The sequence below is a fragment of the Cupressus sempervirens genome, chromosome 10, assembly GCF_028749045.1.
Source record: "Cupressus sempervirens isolate cs-2001-9-10 chromosome 10, ASM2874904v1, whole genome shotgun sequence".
In the NCBI taxonomy this organism is placed as follows: domain Eukaryota; kingdom Viridiplantae; phylum Streptophyta; class Pinopsida; order Cupressales; family Cupressaceae; genus Cupressus; species Cupressus sempervirens.
In genome coordinates, this window is record NC_143127.1 from 630,187,300 (window position 1) to 630,204,085 (window position 16,786).

At 36.6% G+C, this 16,786-nt stretch overlaps 1 protein-coding gene across 1 annotated transcript in view; it reads left to right on the forward strand.

Moving 5' to 3' along the window:
* ABCI10 (ABC transporter family protein) overlaps positions 1 to 16,043 on the forward strand; it is a 181,567-nt gene extending 165,524 nt beyond the window's left edge. Inside the window, exon 6 of the mRNA XM_089805661.1 lies at positions 15,139 to 16,043. Within this exon, the coding sequence (XP_089661787.1) occupies positions 15,139 to 15,351 (213 nt within the window). The 3' untranslated portion in view covers positions 15,352 to 16,043. The remainder of the gene's footprint in view (positions 1 to 15,138) is intronic.
* Positions 16,044 to 16,786: the final 743 nt, after the last annotated feature.

The window sequence follows — 16,786 nt, forward strand, 5'->3', positions numbered from 1 at the left end:
AATACTGGCATTTGCACTATCCATTCTACCTGAGCTTTTTGGATACTAGCCTTCACCGGGTGGTTGTCTAGAGTTTCGTGCCACCACTTCTGACATTCTACACATTTAACCCTTCGAATGTAATACTTTGTGTTGTAGGAATGTCTCCTAGCTGCTTCAGTTGCTTTGCTTTCTTCTTACTTGCACCTACGTTGGTTCCTGCATAGGTCCCTCCTGCTACACGAATTCCAGATGGTAGTGTCTTCGCGTTCTTGTTCATGACAGTGTCTTCGTCTAGTTTCCTCTTCCAAGCCTTCTTTCTAGTTGATTGCATAACTGTCACTCTTTTGTCGTTTTGTGAATAAATCACAAGCGTTAGGGCAGTTACCTTCGTTGTAGTATAGTGGTGAGTATTCCCCCCTGTCATGCAGGTGACCTAGGTTCGTTCCCCGACAACGGCGCCAAATGTTTACTGTACAAGGTAAAGAAACTTAACACATGTAGTATAGCATGATTCAACGCATAACATATACTTTATTCATATATGCACTTGCTGATTACAATCCGAATACAATGACTACAATGATCCAATGATGATTCCAAAGTCCATCTTGGATGTGTACATATACCTTTCCGAAGGGGTGACTCAAGCGTCACGCGCTCGTTCGGATACTACTCTACCCATCGGCTACACTATACATTTTACCGGCAACATTTCATACCTAGACAGAAAAATATTGAACTTAGCAGAGATGTAATCTTTGAAGAAGATCTTGTATTCAAAAGAGCCATATGTTCTGATGAACCTTCTGCTTTATCTAATTCTGAGAGAAATAGTGAATCTGGGTCCCAGAGGGAGAACTCAGAAGAAATCGAAGATGAAATTCAAAATATGAACCTTGATGTAAATTCAAAGAAAAAACCACATTGGGCCATTAAAACAGTTGAAGCAGCTCAAGACTTTGCTGCACCTTCCGGAACAGTCAGAGAAAGCAAAAGACCTAAAAGATTCTTTGGTTATACAACAAACACGAGTGATTTATCCAAAACAGAGCCAACCAGTCCCTCTGATGCTATACAACTTGGAAAGAAGCTATGACAGAAGCATACCAATCTATCATGAAAAATGATGTTTGGGAAATTGTTCCAAGACCTAAAGGAAAAATTGTTGTTTCTTCCAAGTGGATATTTAAAATAAAGCATGCTGCTGACGGTAGTATTGAGAAGTATAAAGCCAAATTTGTAGCTAGCGGATTTTTTTAGAAAGAAGGGATTGATTATGAAGAAATCTTTGCTCCTGTTGCCAGACATACCTCTGTAAGAGCAGTCTTAGCAATTGCCAGATCAAAGGGATGGAAGGTACATCACATGGATGCGAAAACAACATTCCTAAATGGAAAGATTTTAGAAGAGGTATATTTGGAGCAACCTGAAGGATTTGAAACTCATGACCCTAACGCTTTTGTTTGCAGGCTCAAGAAAGCTCTCTATGGGCTTAAACAGGGTCCTAGGGCCTGGTCTGAAAGAATTGATAAGTGTCTCACTAGCTTAGGATTCTCTAAGAATGAAGCTGATCCAAATTTATATTATAAAAGAGATAAAGATGATATGGTAATTTTGATACTGTATGTCGATGATTTACTAATAGCAGGTGATGATCATCTCGTAGATCAGTGCAAGAAAGATCTAACTAGAGAATTCGAAATGAAAGATTTGGGACTCCTTCATTACTTCCTAGGATTGGAAGTACGACAAAATTTTGACAGTATCATACTTAATCAAGGAAAGTATACATCATACATTTTGAAGAGATTTGGAATGTGGAATTGTAAACCTATGTCTTCTCCAATCGAGACTACTCTACATAAACTTAAGGAAGCAGCAACAGAATCACCTTTCATAGATTCTACTCTCTACAGACAGATGATTGGTTCCCTTATGTACTTAGTAAATACAAGACTGGATATTTGCTATGCAGTTAATGCCTTAAGATAGTTTATGTGTGAACCAAAGGAGATTCACCTAGTTGCGATTAAACACATTATGGGATACTTACAAGGCACTCTTAATTATGGACTCAAATATGGGAAAGTTGCTTTAGACTTACATGGATTCACTGATTCAGATTGGGGTGGAAGTGTTAAAGACAGGAAAAGTACTTCAGGATGCTGTTTCAGTTTAGGATCAGCTATGATGTCTTGGATATGTAGAAAGCAGTCTTCAGTAGCACAGAGTTTCATAGAAGCCGAATACATTGCAGCAGCTATGGCCTCTCGAGAAGTAGTCTGGTTGAGGAAGTTACTTGTGGGATTATTTAGGCAACTATGAATCCTATGATTATTCATTGTGATAATCAGAGTTCCATCAAGCTCTCAATGAATCCCATTTTTCATGACAGGTCCAAGCATATTGAAATTCTTTACCATTATGTAAGAGATATGGTAGACAGGAATTCTGTAAAATTGGATACATTTGCACTGCAGATCAAACAACAAACATACTCACCAAACCTCTATCTAAAGTAAAGATAGAACTTTTCAGGAGGAGACTTGGTATGGTTGAGTTGTAATCGATTTGTACTCTTTTGATTACTAATAAAATAATTTTTTTTTTGTTAGGCTATTGACTGTTATGGGCTCTACCATGTGTATTCATTATTTAAAGAGGTGACAATCTCTGAAATAATGAACACTTGTATAATAGGTATTATGAGAGATGACGATCTCTTAGATAATGTACTAAACAATAGATTTTACTGTAAGATCTAGATGAGTTTTAGATCATATTGTGATGTTGACATTGCTATGTTCATAAGTCACAAATTGGATAAAGGAAGAATCTTAGTATTCTCTAGGTTTATCCTGTATTCTGGTAAATCTTAAAAGTTAGGATCTTGTTGTGATATAGAAATACCAGTTTCTATGAAGTCACAACTTGGATAAATGAAAAGATTATTCTTCAGATTTATCCTGTTTAATATCATTAGTAGCAGTGATTTGTCATATCATAGGTTTAGTAATATGACTTTATATCATGTGTTCTATGATAGCACGTACTAAGAAGAATCAGACATATATAGAGTATTAATTCTTGCTTATTCATCTATATTGGTGTTGCTAGATATAATATCTCTCTGTAGGATTGTTAGGTTAAGAGGGAGTGTTAAGAATATTAACCTGATCACCTACAAGTCTGATTGTACAAACCGTACTTCCTCTTTTCATTATGATATATCTCTAAACTGGCATTATATATAACTCCAGGGGCCGGCGACTTCTTAGGATTGCAACAGTATAATGCTTAACTAAACTAACAAATAGTTAGTTAGGTGTTATTAGTTATGTCTTCCCAAATTGCCGACTTAGGAGGAGTTTAGTTAGTGCAAGTTTAGGAAGGGTGATGTCCCTTTGAGGACATACCCTTCAGGAAGGATATATAGAGAGGTTATCGATGCAGATTGAGGACACACAGTTACAACAAAGTCTGCTCCTCTAAGCATCTATATCCTATGAATCATATCAGAGATACTCCCTCACAGTCAAAGGTATATTACTCATTATTCGATCTGCATCAAGATAAGTGTTAACTTGAAAAAATATTCAGAACATTGAAGACCATTCTCAACATTTAATGACTGAACCAAAAGTCTGATTCAGAGATAAGAAATTTGTAGAAAAATTTACACTGTGGATTGTGAATGAGAGTTTATGGCTGAAAGAGAAGAAGAACCCATTTCGTTGATATAATGGTTACCGAATCGGAACCCATAGCTGTCGAACTAGTGGCACTATTGAGAGAACTTGCTATGAAGTAGGCACAGATCAATGATACTTAGCGACTCATGAAAGAGACTCAAGAAGTTGGCAGATAATAAAATATCCAGAGAACAAAAAGGTCACATCGTGGACTCGGTTTCGGGTAAAGAAAACCCTCATCCAGCATGCTCTCAACATTCCATGCTGTCTTTTCCCCCATGGACAAAAACACCACTCGGAGGGAAGCAACTGACCTTTGAAGAAATGCAAGAACAGTTGAGAGAAGACTGGAAGAATGCGAATTTTGAGGAAGATATATCCTACAAAGATTATGCAGATCTGAGAATGAGATAATCGGGAGGCGAAAACAGAGGATATTTTAATGATGATCTTAGGAGGATGTTGAGTAAAGTAAATCTGTCACCATTTGACGGATTTGGATCCATATCTGTACAAGCATGGGTAATGAAGGTAGATACTTACTTTCAGCTTAATCCCATGCTAGAAGAAGAAGCAATTAAATTTGCAGCCTTACACTTGAAGGGAGTTGCGCATGAATGGTGGCATCACGACACCATCACACTGGGGCATGATCAAATAAATACTTATGCGGAATTCACTGAGAGATTGATAGATCGATTTGCCGGTAAAGATCCGGAACTCAATTTCAAAGATTTGGCACAGTTGAGGCAAACTGGACCGGTTGACCAGTACATTGCAAAATTTCAGAAACTCTCTGTTTTGGTCACAGACATTTATGAAAGAAGATGAATAGTGCTCTTCATGGACAGACTGGCAGAACCATTGAAGGGTTGGGTAAAAGGGTTCAATCCTGTCACCCTGTCAGAGGCTATTAAGAAGGCAAGGGGTATGGCATCATCAATGGCGTCATCCTCGCGAGGTTACATTCTAAACCGCTAGTGTTTCCGAGGGACAAAGATAACAAACTTCCACTGAGAAAGCCGTATGTGGATGAAGCTACCATACAAGAGCTCAATTTTTTGGCGTGATGATGTTGCTTGGGCTGCACATTGTTTTGTCTTAGCAGAACCTATAAAAGGGCATCAAACACCTCCCTAGGATGTTGATCCCAAAATATTTAAAAAAAAAAACAATAAAAAATAGATATCCCATTCCAAGGATAGATGAGTTGCTAGATGAATTACATGATGCAATCTATTTTTTTGAAAATAGATCTGCATTTCGGATACCATTAGATTCGCATGAGGGAGGAAGACATGGAAAATACTGCTTTTCTTGTCACTACAGACATTATGAGTTCCTGGTCATGCCATTCAGATTAACGAATGCATCTACTATGTTCCAATCGTGCATGAATCGCATCTTCAACAAACAATTGCACAAGTACTTGTATTTTTTGATGACATTCTTATTTATAGCAGGACATGGGAAGAGCACTTGAAGCATTTGGATGAAGTCCTAAGGATCATGAAGGATTAGTCTTTGTTCGCCAAGCATTCCAAGTGTGAATTCAGTATGACATAAATATTGTACCTGGGACATGTCAGTAAATATGGAGTTCAAGTTCATCAGGAGAAGATTTAGGCTATCCTTGATTGGCGTCTCCCAAAATCACTCACGGAGTTGCGAGGATTTTTTGGACTGTGGAATTATTACTAGTGGTTTGTAAAAGGGTTATGTTATCTCAACGCACCATTAACAGATCTGACAAGAAAGGGGTCCTTCAGTGGAATGACAAGGCACAACTCACTTTTGATAAGCTGAAGGAAACAATGAGCACTTGTCCCATGCTTGCTTTATCTGATTTCACTCGACCGTTCATTATGGAGTGTGACGCATCCAGAGAAGGCATTAGCACGGTACTGATGCAAGATAGACACCCCATGGCCTATGAGAGCAAGAAGCTTACGCAAACAGAACGCTTATATTCCATCTACGACAAAGAGATGTTGGCCATCGTACATGCACTAACCAAGTTTCAATAGTATTTGGTGGGTGCCAAGTTTATCATTTGTACGGATCACAATAGTTTGAGATATTTTTTGGAGCATCGGGACTTGAACAAGAGGCAACAAAAATGGGTAAGCAAGGTTCAGGCTTTTGATTTTGACATTGAATATGTGAAAGGAAATAACAATGTGGTTGTTGCAAATGCTTTGTCCAAGAAACTCGCCATCTACTTACTAACCCCGATTTTAGCTAACTGAAATGCACATTTGTTGGTAGAATATTCTAAAAACACATTTGCTTGTGAGCTAATGGATGGCAATACCTAGGATGATCGGTACAAAGTGGTGGATGACATCATTTACTATAAGAATAGGATATTTTTAGTGGCAAAATCCAAATTGAAGCAGAAAATCTTGAAGGAGGTACACGACTCACCCTTGGCCGGACACTCAGGCTTCTTCAAAACTTACAGATGTCTTAGGGAGAGGTTTTCATGGAAACGTCTTAAAGGAGACGCATTGCAATATGTAAGAGAGTGTGTGGTCTGCCAGCAGGACAAATCCAAATATACTCTACCTGCCAGGTTATTGCAACCTTTGCTAATTCCAGAACAAAAGTGGGAAAGTATCCTGATGAATTTCGTAATGGGACTTTTTAAGGTGAACGAAAAGGATTGTATCTTCGTAGTGGTTGATAGACTGACAAAGTACGCACATTTCTTCGCCATCTCAGATTTTCAGGCCGCACAGGTTGTCGATCTATTTTTTAGAGAAGTCTTTCATTTGTACGAGTTACCTCGAAACATTGTCAGTGATCGAGATGGGCGATTTATCAGTATCTTATGGACAAAATTATTTCGATTGGCAGGGACAAAATTGTCACCAAGTACTAGTTACCACCTTTAGACAAACAGACAAATAGAGATTGTGAACAAGTGGCTTGAAGGCTACTTTTGGAACTATGTTTCGGCACAACAACGAGCGTGGGACAAATGGATACACCTAGGGGAATATTGTTACAGTACCACGTACCACATGCCCATCGGGATGACACCATTCAAAGCACTATATGGGTATGAACTCCTTTCCTTCATCGATACAGTCACGCACCAAGGGCGAGGGATTGGCTTCAGGAGGGTCAGGACATCCTAAGATACCTGAAGGAAAACTTACAACGGGCACAAAATCAACAAAAGATGTACGTGGACAAACATCGAATGGAGAGGAGTTTTGAAGTGGGAGACTTGGTCTATCTTAGGCTCCAACCATACTGACAATCCTCATGGAAGGAGAAGGGAAAAGAAAAACTGAAGCCACGATTTTATGGCCCTTATTGTGTAGTTTGCCGCATCGGTGAAGTTTCCTATGAGTTGGAACTTCTGGAGGGGAGCTGTATTCACAACGTTTTTCATGTTTCCTACTTGAAGAAAGCCGTGGGACAACGTCACGGTAGCTTCAGACCTTCCACCACTCAATGAAGAAGGAAAACTCATATTGGTACCAGTTGAGATTATTGAAGTACGTGAGAAGACCCTACAGAACCAAACAATGAAGAAATATTTGGTACACTGGAAACACTTGCCAATGGAGGATGCAACCTTAGAAGGTGAACACATTCTATAGCATCTGACATTGTGTTTGCTTGAGGACAAGCAAAATTTGGGATGAGAGGACTATAATATCCCTATCATAAAATAGTTTATTAATCAAATCTTTTTTATTGGGCCTATTGATTTAAAATATCTCGGACCCATTTTTGTTTTGTTTCCGTAGGTAAGTGTAGCCATCGGCTATCTTTGTACACCCTCGGAAAGTCTTCTCGATGGGTATTTTGACATGACTTGTAGGTAGTCGTAGGTATACAATTGGGATTCAATTGTAATTCGCCATTTCAGAAGTGAAAAATCTTTCCTACTTGGCTATTTTCGGTTTCGGTGGAATTCAACCCTCACCCTATTCTATCACCTGTAACACTTTGCTCAGTTCTGGCAAATCGGAGCACCATCTTTCGACAAATATTAATTAAAGGATATTCTTGTTCAAATCTCCATTTTTGTTTGGTGTTACTTGATAAGTTCAAGATTGATAGTTTATGGTGCATGACTGAACTTGTTTACCATCCGCACCCCATCTGTCACTCACCCCGCTCAGTGCAACATCCGTACCACCCTCAAAACCTACCATATGACCTCCATTACTACACCGTACAACCTTACCTATTCCACCGTATGGACACCCCACACTTCCCATCCGTACGAACTTATTGGCTACCTTATACTGTACGACCACTACACCATACAACCCCTTTTGCCCCCATCTACCATATGGCCATTATACCTTATGACCCTCTTGCCCTCCATCTACCATACTCCATCACTGACTACACCATACAACCAAACATCCATTGTACAACATTCCTGTTTGTCACCGTACAACAAAAATATCACTACTTGCACTATTGTACGGCCCCCCCAAGTCATTCATCTCCATACAATCACATTGTCTTTGCAGTTGGCTACGGAGGTCAATAACATCACAAGCTATTGTCATAAGGTTGAATATGCACAAATTTGTTAGCATGTGTAAAGTACAAACCTTTTCCTGCAAGAACATACTTAGACATAAAGGAAAAGGTCAAGGCAAATAATATCATGATATTATGTATAGAATTATAGTTAGGAGAGAGACTATAGTGAGTAGATAACTATAAGAGATAATAATACTTATTTGCACATGAACATCCTTGATACAAATTGCTCCAATAAAGATCGGCCATATGCATGAAATAAGATAATGTCTCCATATATACGCATTTGTCAAGCAATGTGAATGTAATATTGGTTATTATTCCCCCCACAATGTAAAATTCCCACTCTTATATCATTGAATATTTTTGCATCACATTATCCCTATCATCTTTATTGACGAAGCGGTGTATTGCAGGGGTTTATTAGCTAGAACCAAGGTGGTAAAAGAATGGGCTTAAGGCTGCCACCTTCGATACATTGGCTTTAGGATTGGCAGGACATTTTTGCAACCTTACTAGATTGATAATGTGTACATATTTCTTCAATTTTTCTTATAATCTTTGCATTACGTCCATAGCCTTTTCCTTTGCCATCTTCCTAGCTTTAGACAATGAATTTTTATATTCACTATCCTTGGCCTTCAAATTTTCTGTCTCTTTTGCTGAGGAGGCTTCACCAGCGGTAATAGGATATTAAGAATGAAACTCCTCATATTCATAGATTTCTTTGTCAATGAATTATTTCTCTCCTTGCCTCTTTGATATTCATTAGTCTACAAATGATCCCATTGCAAGGATGCATGCCCTTTTCAATTTTGAACAAGCATGTTTCACCTTCCTATCTTTCTTTGTATCTCCAAACTTAAAGTACTTCTCAATATCAAAAATCTAATCCAAGAATTTTCAATATAATTTGGAGGATCAAAATAAGGTCTCATATGGTTTGAATGAACTTTTCTTCTCGTTGGTTGAGCCCAACTCATTAGTTCTTTCACTTAGGATGTAATGTCTTGTGTTAGCATTTGACCTAGTTTCTTTATTTTACAAGTTGCTTCTTTCTTTGTATTCAATTTTAATTGAAGAAATTGGTTTGACAGATTGGCCTATTCTGCCAGTTCACAGTTTGCAGGTGGTCTTGTACACAACATTTGTGGTAGTCAAGTGTGCAATCATAATTTGTGGTTCATTTATAAGCAGAGACAATTGATTGATATCCTATAAGAGTGTAATAAGCTAACTCTTAAAATGGGTCCCTGCCTTTTTTGGGATAACATTGGAGATAGTTAGTTATTTGTCTTATATACTGACGGTGATTAACAACATGCTCTGATTGGATACCATGGATCCTTGTTCTCTTAGTATATTCCAGTGCTGACTTGTTCTCTATTGTCCATATTGACAATACAATCATGCTGTACTGGTTATAATGCAATTAGCAAATATTATTTTAGCAGCAAGAGTGATATTTGATATGTCAATGTTTTATCATACGGGCCCAGAGAGTAATTTAACAAAGGATAAGTAAATGAAAAGGATAATCATATTTTCTACTGCTCCACTATCTACTTCTGACTTGAATAATGATCCTATATGGATCTTTAATTATTGTACTTTATATCATATGTTGTTGCTCGATCCTATTACTTTATTTTCGTGATCCCTTGAAATGGTATTTCGACGTGTACATACGCATACCTTGCCCTCCCTCATCATGAGAAAATCTTCTTTCTTTTAATATATATCTTAGTAGGAATTGCCAAGATAGAAAGTTGATCTTCCGATCAGAAAGTGTTTTTAATTAAGCCATTAGTCGTACCACTATCTCAGTATTCTCATGTATCACTCATCTTTCTGTGTGAGCAACGTGTTTCTTCAAACTTATGAATGCCCCAAATCCTTCTTTGCCTCTTTTTATCAAAGCGGGCAAGTTATTTGTGTTTAAACTCATATTGATACTCTCGCAAACTCTTCATAGAGATATTATTTCCAATATATATGTCGTTCTTCTGCTTGACCGATTTAACATTATCGCAACTCTCCATTCTGTTTGATCTGGGAATGTCATCCACATTATGGGCATAGAAATGTCTGGGTAATTTCTGACTGTTCTTGTCCACATTTGCTTTTGTGATTCTCCTTGGCTCTTGCCTGTCCCTTATTATTGTTCCTATCTGCTCTCTGTATTTGATTCTCTTCATTGTTGGCCACCCAATCTTCCTTAACTTTTACAAGATATGGACCATTCTCTTTGACAACATCTTCTATAAATATGAATCACAATAATGATATTGTTTAGTCAAGATTGGTCTTGTCTTCTTTTCAGCTGATGGCATATAGTCTTCTTCCATATTTTAACAATGCTATAGATCTACTTTCAAACTGTTTAGGCTTTATACAAGGAACATGGCTCTGATACCATGTTAAGGAATATAGATCAGTATTGCAGAGATAATTAGAGTCTTTTATTTCAGATTATGTCAGATGATAACTTTAGCTTTATTACTGATATATATATATATATATATATATATATATATAAAATTAATATTAATAGACTTATCTCAGCCTTGACTGAGGATACAATAATGCACTAACTGTGTATATATTCAAACTGTATAATGAATCTATTCTTATATGCTGACGATAATGAAACTGTTCTTATATTACCTTTGAATGATACTAAGTAAATAGTATATCGAATGCTTGCGAAAAGAATGATATTACCTTTGTTATTGATGTCATCCTCAGCAAGTATCGATGGTCTCTAATAGATATGTTATCAAGAGTTGCTTCACGTAGGGGCATGACCCCTATGTGGCTTATCATGACCCTATGTGCAATTACTAATCACAGTCATTATACTTTATAACTAATACATACACTAGTTGGTACTTGATAACGATAGTCATATTATCAATGGTTCCAATCAATAACAATAGTATCAACGATGTTAACATGAACGATGATGGTATTCCTTTGGGGGAGTATTCTAAGCATTGCCAAAGCATGTGGGATATTGTTAGCATGATTGACATGTTGCATTCATGATTGTGTTTGTCATTGATGACAACCTAGTATAGTTTTTGTGAAGACTGATAGAGTAGCAAACAAAGATCAAGGTTGTATGGATAGAGAATTGATGTTCAGGGGAAGCACGGTTAAGGACGTGTTCTACATTGTGTCTTGATGACAAGGTTAAGTGCGCATCAAGTCAAAGATATGTAGAAGATATGCTTGATTTACAAAGAGTAGTACTGAGATAGAGTATCTAAGAAGCAGTTTTTGATTAATGGATTGTATCTTCTAACAGAGATAGAATGGGGATATGCGAATTTGTATAGTGACAGAGGACAATTTGATGATGATGTCAATGAGTGCGCAAGTTCTGGAGTCACACGTGTGAGAAGTTATAAAGACTGTGAGCTGACAATGTTGTGTAATTGCGAAATAATTAATTATCTTAATGTGGTCCTATTATAATTAATTGGGAAAGCCTCAAGGCTGACTCAAGGAATTGTTTTGAGGACGTGGTATAAAGGAAAGTATTTTCCTTGATTGTAAGCATGTATTGCGATTGAGATAGTACGAATAAGAGTAGAGTATTTGGTAAATACGAGTAAGCGATCCAAGGGATTATTGGATGTGAAGTTGGTGATCTGGTATCGAGATCAGAAGAAGAAGAGCAATTTGGTTGACAGGATAGAAAAGAGGAAGTGCAAGTAAAGAGCATTTCTATTATTCTACAAGGAATAATACAGAGATCATTTGGGCAGTGGGATCATTGGTCTTGCCCTTGAAGTTGTTTGGACAGTGGGTCCATCTGCCTTCTACAACTCCTAACAGGGATTCATATGTACTGAATGTTTTCATTGGCTCCTAACAGGGTCCTTCCTCTAACAATGAATATTTATATTAGTACATCATTTTGTGGGTACCATCCCCACCGGGACTTTCTAATTAATCAAGAGTTTCCCTAGTTAACATATCTGGTGTTATTGTGTATGAGTATCTTGTTATGGTTGTTGATTATATTATTCATATGGTTAAGGATTAATAAGATTGATAATTGTTGTAATAGTTGGATAATTAATTCACCCCCCCTCCCCTAATCCTTATTGATAATTGTCGTAATAGTTGGATAACTAATCCTTAATCCTTATTGATAATTTTTGTAATAGTTTGGAATTATGATGTTGGTTTCTTCTTGTTATTTGTGCAATCTGCAACTGCAATGGGCACGATTGCGTTTAATTTCAAGCTCTGGTCTAATTCATTTAATAGACACAGAAGAAATTTTTTATATATTTTTGACATAACTATTGTTGCCAATCTTATATTTGGAGAGCACAGGGCTATATTGAGAGGGTGGGGAGGGGTGAATCAGTATAACAACTTTGCGAATTTAAAACTTTTATCTAAACAATTAACTTCAAATGCTGAAATGAACAATTATGCACATGAATGCAATAACACAATTTTCATGTGGAAACCCAATGCGGGAGTAAACCATGGCAAATAAATGCTTTATATATAAACTTGTTCTTTTACAAATTGGTTTGTAGGCTCCAACCTACTAGAGGCTACAACCTCTATTTATGAACACCAACTCACCGGAACCTCCAACTCCCACACTTCAGAGGCTCCGACCTACTGGAAGCTCTTACTCCCACTGCCGATGAAATTTATCTTCCACCTTGTTTTGTTACTCTTACAATTGATAATGGATAATTAAATCACTCCTATATTTTCTTTATATTTTTCCTTGCACAATAAATCTATATTAGCATAAATATTCCTCATCTAATATAGATTTATCCTTGTCTATTCCCTATTCCATTGATCTGCTCCACACAGTCTTATACCTGATATATCTTCCTCAATACATTTTTTCTTGTTGAATCTGTATATGTCAGATAAAAAATCTGAATATACATTTTCTTCCCTGCTTTTCTTCTCTTCTATTCTTTAATTGCTCACTTGTATTTATCTTAATTATCCTTTCATTATATATATCTTTTTATTATAAAAGATGTGACTTAATGAATACGCATAACTCATCCTTTATGTCTCTTCATAAGTAATAATAATAACAAGCAGCTCATTTGTTTTGTTTTTATTTTAACAACACATTTTAATCTGCCAATTAAATATGATATCGCTGCCTGTAGTTGCACATCCGCTCAACTGGGTGTAAGTTATTTAAATGATATTTTTTATTCCTATTGTTTAATATTGTTAATCGCTGAAATCTCCAACGACATCAATTCAAGCTTGATAAGTTTCCATTCAGACTTGGCACCATACTCCGGAGAACATTCGACAAATGAAATCACCGACTCAATAAAATATCCAAACACTTGAGTATATCTGTGTATGCCTCTCTGACTGCGTCGTCAATATTCTTGGTCTGGATGACTCGATAACGTTACATGTCTATGTCTTGTCATGGTGTCTTCTTTCCTTGATTGTATGTCATTGGCTCATGTATTAAAAATTGCCGTAGAACTTGTAAAGACGTATTGCTGCCTATAATAGACGTGGCTTTTGTTATTTTCATATGCACCTGACAGTATCTAGTTTCTACCCTTTTTCATTTACTTATCGCTGCATAGTAACTATTTAATCTCCATCATAAGTCATCGCTCAAACCCGATGACACCATGACCTGCTATGTTGGCGTCCAAGCTCGAAACTTCTTCTATCATTTTCAATTAATATTTTCTTATTGTCTTTTATGGTCTTCATTGTTATGGTAGTTATATTAATTTTGTGATTATTGTAAACATGGTTCCTTTCAATACGGTTGTTCTATTAAAAACTCTAAACATGTTCATAATCTGCGTGTCTTCCTCTTTGAATATATAGTGCTCTCGTGCATCCTGGGCATTCGATATATTGTGATGGACTGTATAATATGCGGTCCCTGTGTATGAATTTTTCTTCTTGCCGTGTGGATGCTCTGTCCAACGTAAGTCTTTATTTATCATTATCCTGAATCTCCACATTATATTCAACGCTGTTTTGTGTGTTTCTTTTTGCAGACTTTTATCACAGAATTTCAATGATGGTATTATGCACTTCGTACACTTGATGACTCTTTGCTTTTCTATGTCAATGTTTTTATCTTTGCTCGTGAGCTTGTTTTATACTTCCATCTGGGCAAATGAGTTTGCCTTGCATACTCAGCCTTCTTTCAAACTGCTTCATTCACCATTATTGAATGAAAACATTGCTTCTTTTCCTATATTAGATAGTCCAAGCTGATGTGCGTGTCTATGTGTTACTGCTCCAGCAGGGAACTTAGTTTATTCTCTTTGTGAATGAAAAATATTATTGTTCCAAGCATTAACCAGATCACTTGTCTGTGACTGTTAATACATTGGAAACAATAAAATGATGTCTTGTTTGATTTGTGCCTTCACCGTAATGATAGTATCCTACAATATGGTCTCCAGTTTTGACGTTGCTGCTGATTGTCTATCTTTAACACCTGTGATAGTTATGTATGCTTCTAATAGTCCATGTCTGAGCGCTGATCCTCTGCATATCTCATCTATCAATATTGATTTCCTTGAGAAGGTTCTGTTGTTGCCATCAAGAATGTTCAAGCCATGCTACACATGTTAGCTTCATAGCTTTAACCTCTTAGTGTTAGACAATTTTTTTTTTCTTGCTTCTTTTAAGTCTTTATAGGACTGTAATTTTATCATCAGTTATAATCAATGTAAATGATATGCTTAGTACTATTGATATCAATGATAATACTTGTAACAATACTTGTAACAATCTTCGTGAACAACTTTGACATCAATGCCAACATTTCCATCAGTATTTATATTGACATTTTGGAGTTAAGATAGTTTCTGTATGGGACAATGGTTTTTTCTTTCGTATTGTAATGCTTAATGTCTTTTCATGCTTACCGAAAAGAATGTTGCTTATGCAGAATGGGGTCATTGAAGCTGTTCGAAATGTTGTGGATGGGCCTCGAGGAGTTACTGCTTTATGGGTGACACACCGTCTGGAGGAACTTGAATATGCAGATGGTGCTATCTATATGGAAAACGGCACAGTTGTTAAAAGTGGAAGTGCTGGAGGTGTCAGAAAATATATACGAAGACAACAATCTGCTTACAACAAATCCCAGAAATTGTTCTAGTATGCTTCATGTATTGTTCGAGATGAATGATATCAGAAGTTCAATTTTTAGGACTAGAGCAAGAACTTATTGTTGTATTTAAGAACAGGGACCCACAGAGGGAAAGATTTCTGCTGTGCATTTGCTGTACATGGTCTCATCTAACCTGTTCAACAGAAAGAGAATCTCCCTAAACTTCATTGGTAATTTTTCCTTGAAAGGAAAGTCTGAGAAATAGATATTATGGGGAGGAAGGCAAGCAGGATCGGCCTATGAGTCTGCAATAGGGCAGGGTGAGGGTCACAAAGATTTTAGGACTTTTAATATTACCTAACAAATTATAGAAAAACTTTTATGCCAAAATTAAGCTATACGGTATTTTTAGTAATTTTCCATTTCTCGATGGAGATGAATTTTGGAGCAGTATTCCCTTTTTGTGAAGGTTTACTGTTTATTAGAATACTGGAAATCCGAAATCCATTTCATCTTCCATTATGTTTTCTCGTGTGACTCATTGTATCCTTGAGAATTCAGCTTTCTTTAAGGACAAGGGAAACCCATGTTTTTGGGGTTGAGAGAGGTATACACGTTTCTCTGTAAACATCATCCTTGTTTGTGCTCTTATTAATTATGAATGGTGAGATAAGTAGATCAGAGCTGCAATGTCTTTTGAAGATAATATATATGGAAATCTACAGATACGTATAAATCAATTTATGGAGTTTTGGCATTGTGTGATGGAATATTTGTGAAGTTCAGTCATAGCCTGAGACCTAATTTACTGCATTTATTTAACTTAGTACCTCTCTGATGGTGCTTCTCACAAGAATTTAGTCCCACTTGACTCCCACTATATCTGAACTAATTGGTTTATTATTCGAGTCGCCTCTTGTCATGGATAGAAATACTTGTGATTGTAGCTTTCTATCGTTCTAGTCGTTCTTGGATGGTTCTCTTTGTTTGAGTGTGAGTGGATTTGCATTGCATAAATCCTATGGTGGAGGGGTGAGCAATTCTCCTATTTAAGTAGTTATTCATAGAGTTTTGGCATTGTTTCTTGGAGGTTGATGAATTAGAGCTCATTTTGGTTATGTAGACATCCTTGATTCAAACTTGATCACTTATGATTGCTTCTCTTGTACACATTTAATAGAAAACTGTGCATGTAAGGAGAATGGAAGATTTTCCAATGTGAAATGCAATGTAATTCTAAAATCTTGGTGTAGTATAAAAGTTTGTTTAAATGTATGTTATATACACATTTTAAAATATTTGTTTTTAAAATTTAAAATCAGCTTAATGAAAATGTCATTTTTAGTTAAAAGTTGGGTCAATATTTCTCATCTAGAGATTAACTAAGGAGATTTCATCTCTGAGTGATATTGCTATCAAGATTTAACTGTGTAGTTTTTGAGTCAAACTCATTGACCCATGTTTCATGAGTAGTGATTCACAC